This window comes from Panthera uncia, chromosome B4, assembly GCF_023721935.1.
Source record: "Panthera uncia isolate 11264 chromosome B4, Puncia_PCG_1.0, whole genome shotgun sequence".
Taxonomy (NCBI): domain Eukaryota; kingdom Metazoa; phylum Chordata; class Mammalia; order Carnivora; family Felidae; genus Panthera; species Panthera uncia.
The window spans coordinates 75,440,591-75,454,410 of record NC_064809.1 but is presented as its reverse complement, the minus strand read 5'-3'; the positions used below and the strand labels follow the sequence as shown (position 1 = coordinate 75,454,410).

The following is a 13,820-nucleotide window of genomic DNA, read 5'->3' as shown; positions in this document are numbered from 1 at the left end:
TACATTGAGCCCACTCCTTCTGTCCCCAGGGCCCCAGCAATCTATAAAACAAACAAACAAACAAACAAACCCTCCTAGAATAAGTGAATGTAGCAAGGTAAGGGGACACAAGGCCTCTTCCTATATCCTAGCGAGGAACAATTGGAAACTGAAGTTTAAACATTTTTTTTAAATTTTTTTTTAACGTTTTATTTATTTTTGAGACAGAGACAGAGCATGAACGGGGGAGGGGCAGAGAGAGAGGGAGACACAGAATCGGAATCAGGCTCCAGGCTCTGAGCCATCAGGCCAGAGCCCGACGCGGGGCTCGAACTCACGGACCGCGAGATCGTGACCTGAGCTGAAGTCAGCCGCTTAACCAACTGAGCCACCCAGGCGCCCCATAAACATTTTAAATCGCTATAAGAAAGAAAGAAAAAGAAGTAGTAATTAGGTATAAATCTCACAAAATACATGCAGAGTCTCTATGCCAGAAGAACAAAAACAAAAGGGAAGGGAAGGGAAAGAAAGAAGAAAAAGAGAAAGAAAATCTGAGAAAGAAAATCTAAGGAAGAAAATTGAAACAGGTTTAAATAAATGGAGATATATTGTGCTTATGCACTAGAAGCCTCAGTATTGTTAAGGTGTCAGTTCTTCCCCAATTGATCTATATATAGGTTAAAAACAACCCAATCAAAACCCAGCAGGATTTTTTTTTTTTTATAGATATAGGCAAGTTGATTCTATAATTTATATAGAAAGGCAAAGGGACCAGAATAGCCAAAGCAATTTTAATGGGGAAAAAAGGAAAAACAAAAACTAAAACTCGAAGAATTCATACTGATTTCAAGACTGACAATAAAGCTATAGTAACCAAGGCAGCGTGGTTTTGGTGAAAGGATAGACACATAGATCAATGGAACATAGTCGTTTGAAACGAATCCTTTGAAAAAATTTTGGACTTATTTTAGTGCCTAATATATGGTTCTCTTTTTATAAACACTCTTATGTGTTTGAAAAGAACTACTTTTAGCTTTGTATTCTACATCAAATTTCGATTAGAAGATGCACATTTTTCACGTTTAAACATCTCTGAAATCAGAATGATATGGCTCTCAAGGGCATCTCATACTTTCACTGGCGGTGGTTTTTCTTCCTTATGGGTACTTGAGATAATAGGGTGTCTTACTATCAATGGTGGTTTATAATTGATGAAATTCAGTATATTAGGTCAAGCTTTTTAATTGTTCAAATCAATGTCTTTACTGATTGTTTTCATGTTTGGTTTTTTTTTTTTTTTTTTTTTTGGTATCACTTATGAGAGGGATGTTAAAAACTTACTTACTAAGATTGTGTATTTTTCTTTCTCATTATCTTTCTACATTTTAACATCCTGATCCTGTATTAGTATGTGCCTACAAGTTCAGATGTGTTTTATCTTCCACGTGAATTGAATCTTTTATCATTTCATAGTGACCGTCTTTGTCCCAATATTTTTTTCCTTAAAGTCTATTTTGTCCAATATAAATGTAGCTATATCAGTACTTTCCTTTGGCTAGTATTTGGTATAACTTTTTCCATATTTTTCCTTTAAACCTTCTGTACCCTCATATTTTTATTTTTTATTTTAATTTAAAAATTTTTTATTGTTTATTTGGGGGGGGGGGTTGCGGAGGGGCAGAAAGAGAAGGAGACAGAATCTGAAGCAGGCTCCAGGCTCTGAGCTGTGAGCACAGAGCCTGCCGTGGGACTTGAATTCATGACCCATGAGATCATGACCTGAGCTGAAGTTGGACACATAACCAACTGAGCCATCCAGGTGCCCCTATTGTAATTCTTTTAATGTTTGTTTATTTTTGAGGGAGACTGCACGCAAGTGGGGTAAGGGCAGAGGGAGAGGAAGACACAGAATCTGAAGCAGGCTCCAGGCTCTGAGCTGTCAGCACAGCTGTTATTTTGTAAATAACATATAGCTGGATTTTGTTTTCTAATTCAACATGGCAATCTTTAGTATTTAACTAAAACACCCAGTGCATTTACATTTATCATGATTACTGATGCATAAAGATTTCTACCGTTTTACTTTGGGCAATTTGTCCTGCCTGTTTCTTTTCCCTCCTTTCCTGTTTTCTTTTGGATTGACGAGTGTTTTCCATTAAGTATAGAATTCTAGTTTTTTTTTTTTTTTTAATGTTTATTATTTTTGAGAGAAAGCACACACAGAGAGAGGGAGACAGAGACTCTGTGATGATGGCGGACAGCCCAATGCGGGGCTTGAACCCACTAACTGTGAGATCATGACCTGAAGTTGGACAGTCAACTGAGTCACCCAGGCGTCCCTAGATGTTTTACTATTATGTACAGTGACATAGAGAAAACCAGAGGGCTCTTTTGTCATTTCCCCAAGTAGTTTGAGCTTGTGAAAGACCATGTTTCATTTCTTTTTTTTTTTTTGGTATCTTCATCAAGCACAATGTTTTGTACAGTTAATTCATAAAAATTGCATTTGATTACTTATGATGGTAAAGAGTAGTGGGCAAAAAAGGAATGTGGCCTTTTTCCTTTTTAAAATTCTGTCTACATCCATTTTTGTTTAGCATTTTGTAAACTTAACCCAAGTGTTACTTGCAGTGTTTCCTTAATTAAAAAAAATTTGGGGGCGGGGGCAAGCATTTTTTTCCCAGATGTGATATTAAATATCTGTTGCCAGTGGAAAAAAATCTTTGATGCTGCTTTCCCCCCGCAAAACAACATATTAAATTACCATAGATAAAATCCCAAGTTTTCTTTGGTGTTCTTGACCTTTCATTTGGAGAATGGTACATCAGTAAGGTATCATTTATGAACTTCTAAAAGAGACACTATCTTCTAACGTGTTATTTATGGATTCATGTAATAAACATAAAAACGTGAACTAGGGGCGCCTGGCTGGCTCAGTCAGTAGAATATATGACTCCTAATCTCAGGGTTGTAAGTTTGAGCCCTATGTTGGGTTTAGGGATTACTTTAAAAAATAAAATCTTTTTTTTAATTTTATTTAAAAAATTTTTTTTAACATTTATTTATTTTTGAGACAGAGAGAGACAGAGCATGAACAGGGAGAGGGTCAGAGAGAGGGAGACACAGAATCTGAAACAGGCTCCAGGCTCTGAGCTGTCAGCACAGAGCCTGACACGGGGCTCGAACCCATGGACTGTGAGATCATGACCTGAGCTGAAGTCGGCCGCTTAACCGACTGAGCCACCCAGGCGCCCCCAAAAATAAAATATTAAAAAATAAAAAACATGGACTCGAGGGGGGAAATTGGATTAGGCTTCAGAAAATGATCTGAAGTAAAGATAACAAAACATTAACATTTATTATTATGAATGGTAGGTGTATAAGGATTTTGTGTTAAACTTGTGTAGTTTTTAATATAGTTTTGTTTGTAAAACTGTGATTTTAAAATGGAGGTTGCCATCTAGTGGACATGTTTAAGTAGAACTTTAAAAATCTTTGTAAAGATACAATGGAACAAAGCTTTTTACATTTCTTCAACACAGATAGGAAAGAAGGTCCATTCTGGTGGTTAAGACCACAAACTTTGGAGTTGAGCCACACCTAGGTATGAATCCTAGATTTGTTGTACAAGTAGAGACTACTGGGTTTTTTGGTAAATGAGATTAGTGCCCTTTTATTTTAAAAAATTTTTAAGTAAACTCTACACACCCAACACGAAGCTTGAACTCACAACCTTGAGATCAAGAGCTGCATGCTCCTTCTACTGAGCCAGCCAAGCACCCCAAGACTATTTTTTTTCTTCTTTAAAGAAAGTTTTTAATGTTTATTTTTCAGAGACAAAGAACATGAGCAGAGGAAGGGCAGAGAAGAGAGGGAGACACAGAATCTAAAGCAGCCTCCAGGCTCTGAGCTGTCAGCACAGAGCCCGACGAGGGGCTCAAACTCACAAACTGTGAGATCATACCTGAGTGAAGTCGGACACTTAACCGACTGAGCCACCCAGGAGCCCTTCTTTTTTTTAATGTTTATTTTTGAGAGAGAGAGAGAGAGAGAGAGAGAGAGTGGGGGAGGGGCAGAGAGAGAGAGGGAGACACAGAATCTGATACAGCCTCCAGGCTCTGAGCTGTCAGCACAGAGCCCGATGCGGGGCTCGAACTCCTGAGCTATGAGATCATGATCTGAGCCAAAGTTGGACGCTCAAACAACTGAGCCACCCAGGTGCCCCAAGACTACTATTTTCGATTGAATGGTCAGATATTATTAGGTTTAAGTCTCAGATCCCTAATTATTAATACTCCTATAATCTTAGGCAAGTTAACAAGCTCACAGGATGACACAGATATCTACATTCCACAAGAGTTGTAACACTGCCTCATTCATCACTTTCCCTAGTAAAGCTTGACATATAAGAGGCCTTTAATATCTAAACGAATGAATGAATGAATGAATGGCTTTACTTTAATACAGCTTCTGGGTACATTTACTAAGCTTGCTGCACTCAATAGTAGATATTAAAGAAATGGTACTACTGTGTATATTATGTATATAGGAAACTCTGAATTTGTAACAATTTAAGCTTATACATATTTACATAAGTTACCAGTTAAAAACTGTTATATATACTTATGGAAGGCAGCAAACTATATCTGTCAATTTTCAGGAAAAGGATTCCAATCATGAAATGATAAAGACTTGATCTCTAACACCTGTTTGCTACAAAGAAACTTACACTGACACAAGGGGACAGAGTTATCAGAATGGGTCTTTTAAAAAAAATGTTAGGGACACCTGGGTGGCTCAGTGGATTAAGCGTCGGACTCTTGGTATTGGCTCAGGTCACAATCTCACAGTTCACGGGTCCCATCCTAGCTGACAGTGTGGAGCCTGCTTGGGATTCTCATTCTCCCTCTGCCCCTCCCCAACTTCATGTTCGGGTACTCTCTCAAATAAACTTGAAAAAAAAAAAAAAAGTTAAATGGCCTAGGCCTCCTCTAAATGACTATCCCTCAAGACTCTTGCCAGGGGTGCCTGGGTGGTGGTTAAATGACCGACTCTTGATCTTGGCTTAGGTCACGATCTCACAGTTTGTGGGTTGGAGTCTCGCTTTGGGCTGTGAGCTGGCATAGAGCCTGCTTGGGATTCCCGGTCTCCTCTGCCCCTCCCCTGCTCATGTGCATGCATGCTCACTCTCAAACAAACAATAAAAAAATTCTTGCCAAACTCTGCCTAGGATAGGCTTCTGAATTCCACAACCTTGAGGTAAGCATTCGTTTTATAGTAAAAACCAGCAGTAGTTATTAAAAATAAAAACCTGGGGCGCCTGGGTGGCTGTCTGTTAAGCATCCAACTTCGGCCCACGTCATGATCTCACGGTTCGTGAGTTTGAGCCCTGCATTGGGCTCTGTGCTGACAGCTTTCTCAGGGCCTGGAGCCTGCTTCGGCTTCTGTCTCTTTCTCTCTGCCCCTCCCCCATTTGCACTCTGTCTCGGGTCTCTCAAAAATAAATGTAAAAAAAAATAAAAACCAACTTTGTAGAACAAATGTAATTAGAGTTTCATATACTTTGACATTGTTTCACTATAACCTGTGACTTTTCCTTTAAATCAAGCCCTTGGTCAAATTTCACTCACTTTATATCATTTTTACAGCATCTTTTCTGGGAATTTGAACTGCCATTAAAACTATGTAGTTACAAGCCATAAACATTTATTTTTATATCACTTCTATGTCCATGTTTTTTAACTGGAGAAAAACCGATTTAAACTAACTTCAATGTAATAATTGCTAAATGAACAAACCAAAACACGGTTGATCCTTGACCAACACAGGTGTCAAATGCATGGGTCCACATACACATGGATTTTTTTCAGTAACAGTACTGGAAATGTATTTTCTCTTGTGATTTTAGTATTTTCTTGAGCTTTATTCTAAGAATGCAATATATGACACATGGAACATACAAAGTATATGTTGACTGTTAGTGGTGAGGCTTCTTCTGGTCAACAGTAGGTTCGTATTAGTTCTTAGGGAATCAAAAGTTGTACATTGATTTTTGACTGCAACAGAAGTCTATGCCCCTGACCCCTGCATTGCTTAAGGGTCAACTGTACTTAAGATTTGCAAAGCTCCAACATGTGCCATTCACAGTACAGTAAAATTAAAGGGGTATCTTAATTTATATACTCAAGACTGTTGATGGGCAATAATTATTTCCATAATAAACTGATAATATATGTAAAATAGAAAACTAAGCCAATGAAATAATTTCACTGGCCTATTGAACTTTTGGAGTGTAATTTCAGGTTTGGACTATACTCACTTTTAAAATTTCATAAGCCCCTTCTTGGATTCAAGTTAGAAAAACCTCTTGAGGGATGCCTGGGTGGCTCGATGGGTTAAGCGTTCCACTTCAGCACAGATTGTGATCTCGTCCCACGTTGGGCTCTGTGCTGACAGCTCAGGGCCTGGAGCCTGCTTCGGATTCTGGCTCCCTCTCTCTCTGCCCCTGCCCCACTTGTGCTCTGTATCTCTCTCTCTCTCTCTCTCTGTCAAGAATAAACATTGGGGCGCCTGGGTGGCTCAGCTGGTTAAGTACCCAACTTCAGCTCAGGTCATGATCTCGCGGTTTGTGAGTTTGAGCCCCACATCAGGTCCTGTGCTGACAGCTCAGAGCCTGGAGCCTGCTTCAGATTCTGTGTCTTTCTCTGCCCCTCCCCTGCTTGCTCTCTCTCTTGAAAATAAAAAATAAACCATTAAAAAAAAAAAATTAAAAAACCAACCTCTTGAAAGATAATCTGGTATGCATTTATGGATTCAGCAGTAGCTTGCTCATGCCTGTTACATATTGCTAGCCTAACTTGATTTAGTTGAAAGCAAGGCCCTACACCAGAAATCTGCAGGCAGTGTTAAGTTTATAAATGTTTGTGGATGTCCACCTGTTAAGGCATTAAGAGCTAAAGGATCTCTAAGGCAGCCAAACATTAACAGATCTTAAAATCTTGTAAGATACCCTATATATAATGTAACCTTTTAAAATACTCTTGGTATAACACACCCCATACCTCCTCATGTTCTTCGGGCCTAATCGGCCTGAGACTCTTGGCTTCATATCAAATAATAAGTGATATAAGTAATCCTACTGGTGATCAAACTTTTTTTTTTCTTCTCATAAACTGCCAAATCAACAGAGTCTCATTTAAAAAATACTGTTAATGGAGTTTTTCATTAAGATTACACAAATTTGTCAATTGTGTTGAGATTTCCACATTACAGGTTCCTTAACCATAAACAATTGCAGAACAAAAAAGTTACCTACTTTTAGTTTATTATAATTGGTTCTGACTGAATCAAACATCTAAAGATATCCTCTCTTAAAACAGGCTGTGTAGGGGCACCCAGGTGGCTCAGTCGGTTGAGCATCTGACTCCGGCTCAGGTCAGGATCTTGCAGTTCGTGAGTTTGAGCCCCGCGTCAGGCTCGGTGCTGACAGCTCAGAGCCTGGAGCCTGTTTCAGATTCTGTGTCTCTCTGCCCTTCCCCACTCATGCTCTGTCTCTGTCTCTCAAAAATTAATAAACGTTAAAAAAATTTTTTTTTTAACAACAAGCTGTGTAGACCAGAATTTTAAATTTATCCTCATTTTAAAACTAGACAGGTCCTGTAGTTAGTATAATTAACAGAATGGTCATCAGGAAGCTTGCTGTTCATATAACAATATATTTTACATTCAGCAAACTTAATTTTATCAAATATCCTTTAATTTCACAGACAACAATATGATACATATTGTGTAAGAAGCGCACAATAGTTCTGCAGTACAATTTCAGAGTGTATACAAACTGGAATACAGAGGTTAAACACTGGGGTACGGATGGCATTCTTGAGCTTTGGATAAACTGCATACAAAACTTGCAATTCAAATATTAGCCAATCTGGAAACTTTACTTCTCATAATATAAAAATGATACTTTTGAGATGCAAAATATTTTTTTTTTACTAAACTATATAAACATTTAAAATAATTAAAAACTCAACTTTAGAATTTATAAAGATTAGCTATAAAAATATATCGGCAGTCACTTTTCTTAGAAATGTACCATTCGCTACATTACAAAATAGTCTCTAACATAAAATTGCCTTAATAACCATACGATTTTAGAATCTGATAAACCTTACATTAAATTGATTATAAAATCCTCTTGGAAACTTTGGTATGTATCTTCAGAAGATTTTTAAAAAATACTCTAATATCTCAAGGGCCTGTAAACATTCCATTCTATTAAAGCACAACAGAATAGGTAATGTATATTCAACTGCATACAGAATATAGAATCAAAAAAACAATTTATTATATATTTGTAGAAAATCTCCATTCCCAGAGTAACCAAAAAACAAACTATTTAAAAGTATCAAACTTTTAAACAGAAGTTCTCTTTCCATTCTGATAAAAAATGTTACAAAATCACCATACTCCATTCATGTACCTTAAATGCCTTTGAGGACAAAGCCTCAAAAACAGTTAAACCCAAGTCTCAAAAGCCTCTCAAGTCCAAGAAACAAACTTTAAAAAACCCATTTCAACGATCTGACGATAGAACAAGTATACGTAATCAGAACACATAATTTATATATTTAGTTATGTATTAGCTTTTCTATTTGTAATTTAAAATTTATTGGCAGAAATAAAACACTCACGCGCGCGCACACACACAAGTGAAAAAGGTAAATTTTAGGAAACAGTAAGAAATGCAAACCTACAGGGTAAACTGATTTTAAAAATAATTTACCAAATTTCATCTTCTCTGGCATTTTTGGGTTATTGTCATTTAGGAAATTCAAATTGGTGTGAGAGCTCACTTCCCTCTTCTTCAGTGGGTTTCATTTTTCCAGAGCTTCCACCTGTGCTAGTGACTTCCTTGAGGTCATTTTCCACTTCATCTTCTGTCACCAGATCTCTTGCATAAGATTATCTTTGAGTTGCAAAAGCCTAAATAAAAAGCTTCATTTTTGACCTTTTAATTTATAAAACTCCACTAAAAAGAAAAGAAATCCATCTAATTTTTAGGCAAGTCTGCAAAAATATTTTCTTTCTTAATCAAACACTTTTATGAGAATAAAGATCCTTCAAAGTTTTTAACTCTTCTATTAGAGTTTTATTTTGATTTTCCAAGACTGCAACTCGATTTTCCAGGCATTTCACATATTCTTTCTTCTTTCTGCGACATTCTCGAGCAGCTTCTCTAAACATAGGCATTAAAAACCAATGTTAGAAAAAAAGTTCACATTCTTTAAATGGTAAATGCACCTCAGTAATCCTCCCTGGTCATCTCTCTACATCTCTACAGAACCAAAATACATAGATCTTAAGTGCAGAATTCAATTGGTTTTGGCAAATGCACATACCTATATAACCCCCACACTTATCAAGACAGAGAACTTCTTTGTCGTCCCAGAAAGTTGCCTCGTGCCCATTCCTGGTCAGTGCTCTCCCCAAACAACTAATGTTCAGATTTTATCACCACAGATGAAGATTGTCATATATATATATTATTGTCATAATAACAGAGTCATACAGTATGCGCCCTTGTGTCTGGTCTCCTTTCACTCAGTATACTTTTGAGGCTCATCGATGTTGCTTCGAGGTGGTTTGTTCCTTACTGTTGCTGAGTGTATTCCATTGTGTGACCATCACCATAGCGTATTGATCTATTCCTTGGGGCTGTTTCTCATTTTAGCTGCTATGCATGTTCTTAACACCAGGTTCTTTGTGAGCATATGTCCCAAAACCAAGGATTCAAATTTATGGGTCCTCTGGCTTTTGACACTGTTTCTTCAATTTTTATTTAAGTTTTAATTACAAACAGTGCTTGATACTCAGTTTTGTAAATGTCCTCTTAGAATATTTCTGTGAAGTCACATACATGTATCACATATGTAGAGCGGTATTATTTTGAGTATTTTTTATATTATGTACTGTAGGTATTATCTGCAACTTGCTTTTTTTACACTATTTTATTTTAATGATGTTTCCAAGTAGGTATAGATCCTTGCCATGTACACTTTATTGTTAATTCATTTTCATCCCTAACTACTAGTGAGATTGAACATCTTTTCAAAAGCCTATTGGTCTTTTGGATCTTTTTTTTTTTTTTTTTAATTTTTTTAATGTACGTTTATTTTTGCGACAGAGACAGAACGTGAACGGGGGAGGGTCAGAGAGAGAGGGAGACACAGAATCCGAAGCAGGCTCCAGGCTCTAAGCTATCAGCACAGAGCTCGACACCGGGCTTGAACTCACGGACCGTGAGATCATGACCTGAGCCGAAGTCGGACACTTAACCAACTGAGCCACCCAGGCGCCCTGGTCTTTGGATCTCTTATGTAAACTGCCTGTTCATACCCTTTTTCCATTCATACCTTTTCCTGTTTTACGATGAGAAATTATAAAGACAACCTAAGAACTCTGTGTGCATTATACATATTAATCCTTTATCTGTTTTTATATTATTTCCTTTTTAAAAGTTTATTTATTTTGAGAGAGGAAGAGAGAGAGTGCAAGCAGGGGAGGGGCAGAGAGAGAGAGGGAGAGAGAGAACCCCAAGCAGGCTCTGAGCTGTCAGCATGGAGCCTGACACGGGGCTCAAACCCACAAACCATGAGATCATGACCTGAGCTGAGATGAAGAGTCAGATGCTTTACCAACCAAGCCACCCAAGCGCCCCTGTTTTTATATATTATTTTCTATCATTTGACTTCTCATATTTTTATATCTTATACCATAAATGCTTCTTTTTTAGTCTTTTTCTTGGCTTAGGTTAAAATTCCATGCACTATATATTTCTCTCTTAATTTTAAAGATAATTTTATTGCTTAATTTTTCACAATTAAGTCTTTAATCCATTTGGAATTACTTTCGTATGTGATATAAAATAGAGGAGTCTAATTTAATTTTCTTTCAGATGCGGTGTCAGTTAACATTTATTAAACATGCCATCTTTTAGAAGTACTGTACTTAACTAGCATAAAAAGCTATTTCTGGGCTCTATCCTGTTTGCTAATGTTATTGTCTGCTCCTGTGCTGATACCAAGTTTTGATTACAGTGGCTTTAGAGAGTATGTTTTAATGCCTAATGGAACAAGTAACCTCTTCCTGTTCTTGACCATTCTAGAACACTTTTTTCTTTCATGTCAACTCTCACCTTATGTTGTCCAATTCCATGGAGATCTATAGAGGTTCTAGTTTGAATCACATTAAATTTATATGTGTATTTTAGGGGCACCTGGGTGGCTCAACTGGTTAAGCATCTGACTCTTGGTTTTCGCTCAGGTCATGATCTCATGGTTTGTGAGTCTGAGCCCCACATTGGGCTCTGTGCTGACAGCGTGGAGCCTGCTTGGGATTCTCTGTCTCCCTCTCTCTCTGCCTCTCCCCTGCTCATTTTCTAGTTTTCTCTCAAAATAAATAAACAAACTTAAATGTAATCTTCTCCTATTGTGTTTACTAAGGGTTTTATGATTTTTTGCCACTAATGCGAATATTACTTCCCATTATTATTTTCAAGACGGTAATTCATAGTAGAAAAACTTACTAAATTTCCTTATAAATCACTGTAATTAAAAAAATTTATTATGATATACTATACACACAAAAGACTGTATGTGGTGTAATGTTATGAAGCATAATAAATAAAATGAACACATGTAAGCCCAACACCTGATTTAATAAGAGAACATATGATCTATACTGTTGAAGAAATTTCTGTGCTATTTCCTGATTCCATACCCCTGCCTCTTGCCTGGAAGCAATTACTAGCTTCAATCTTTTACTTATTTTCATGGTTTCAGTAATATTTATACGTCTCTAAATTGTATATAATTTAGTTTGCTTATATTCTAAAACTTATTTTAACATTTACTTTTGAGACAGAGAGAGACAGAGCATGAAAGCATGAACGGGGGAGGGTCAGAGAGAGGGAGACACAGAATCCGAAACAGGCTCCAGGCTCTGAGCTGTCAGCACAGAGCCCGACGTGGGGCTCAAACTCATGGGCTGTGAGATCATGACCTGAGCCGAAGTCGGCCGCTTAACCGACTGAGCCACCCAGGCACCCCTAAAACTTACTTTAAAATATGACACTTTATGTATTCTGTTACAACCTATTTTCACTTAACTTTATTTTCCTAATACTTATTCATGTTACAGTGATCAATCAATACACATGAACACTATCAGATTGAATAAAGACAACCAAAATTTATGTGTCCATTCTGTTACTATTTAGGTTGTTTCCTGATTTTTGTTGTTGTGAACATTTTTATGCATACTTCCTGCAAAAGTCTCAGTCACATACACAGAGTGAAACAGCTCATAGAGCATATCCAGGTCAACTGTACAAGATAAGGCCAATTAATCCAAAGTGATTATACCAACTTTCACTGCCATAGGCAGTCTCTGAGTTTCACTGTTTAAAATCCTTGCCACTTCCTGGTTAGACTTGGAAGATTTTTGCCAATTGGGTGGGGATAAATGGTAACTAAATGTGTGGTATTAATTTGCATTTCTTTGATTACTGATTGATAAGGGTGAATAATCTTTCATACGATTATTAACCACTTGTGTTTTCTGAGAAATGCCTATTCATATATTTTGCCAATTTTTCTTCCATTAGGTTGTACTTAATAACTTAGAAGATATTTTTGTTTTTTTCAAACAAATCTTTTTGTTGTTGTTAGATATGTTTCAAATATCTTCTATAGGGTTGGAGCTTGTATTTTCACTCTACAGATGAACAGAAATTATTAATTTTAATGAAGATTCATTAATCTTTTGTGTTAATGTTTGTGGGAGGGGTGTGCATTGTTTTAAGTTATCTTTCCCTAATCCTGAAACCATAAGATTATATATTTTCACTTAAAAGTTTCAAAATTTCATCTTTCACATTTGTGTTTTTAATCTCTCTGCAATGATTTTGTGTATGGTGTGAGGAAGAAATCCAGTATTTTTTCATTTATCAATAATTATCCTAATACCATTTATTGAAGAGTCCCTCCTTCCCCCAATAATCTGTCCTGTGTCCATGGATCAGTTTCTGAGCTATTTCATTGGTCAATTTTTTTTTTCCCTCAATGCCACTATCACATTATTTCAATTACCACAGCTTTAAATAAAACTTGATATCTCCTCACCTTATTCTTGTCTGGAATATTTTGGCTGTTCTTGGCCCTTTACTCTTCTATAAATTTTAGTATCAACTTGTCAAGTTCTTCAAACAACCTGTTTAGGTTTTGATTGGAACTGCATTGAATCTATGGATCAATTGGGGGAAAAACAGTCATCTTTATAATACTGAGTTTCCATATCTATGGACATAGTATTTATTTCTCCATTTTATTTAGATCTTCCTTAAGGTCTTTCAAAGACATTGTACAATATTTTTCATAACTGTCCTGGACATCTTTTGTTGTTAGATTTCTTGTCTGATATTTTGTTGATAACATAAATGGTGTCTTTTAAATAATTATTTACCAAACCATTACTGATGTAAAGAAATATGATTTTTGAATACTGGTGTTATATTTAGCAATGTTATAAATTCATTACTTCTAATAATTTTTCTGTAAGTCCGTTTTAAAAAATAGGCAATTATATGGGGCGCCTGGGTGGCTCAGTCGGTTAAGCGGCCGACTTCGGCTCAGGTCATGATCTCGCGGTTCGTGAGTTCAAGCCCCGCGTCGGGCTCTGTGCTGACAGCTCAGAGCCTGGAGCCTGTTTCAGATTCTGTGTCTCCCTCTCTCTGACCCTCCCCTGTTCATGCTCTGTCTCTCTCTGTCTCAAAAATAAAT

General features: G+C 36.9%; 1 protein-coding gene across 10 annotated transcripts in view; it reads right to left on the bottom strand.

Moving 5' to 3' along the window:
- Window positions 1-13,820, bottom strand: part of LOC125920242 (cyclic AMP-dependent transcription factor ATF-1) — a 119,906-nt gene that overhangs the window by 30,657 nt on the left and 75,429 nt on the right. For 3 of the 10 annotated variants that reach the window (XM_049627332.1, XM_049627329.1, XM_049627331.1), the window contains one exon: window positions 1,249-9,217. The exons of 6 other annotated variants lie outside the window; for them this stretch is intronic. In XM_049627332.1, coding sequence (XP_049483289.1) covers window positions 9,073-9,217 — 145 coding nt within the window. In that variant the 3' untranslated portion in view covers window positions 1,249-9,072. Of the gene's footprint in view, window positions 1-1,248; window positions 9,218-13,163; window positions 13,284-13,820 lie in introns of those variants that run through there. One more of the 10 variants, XR_007456992.1, reaches the window with a different exon arrangement.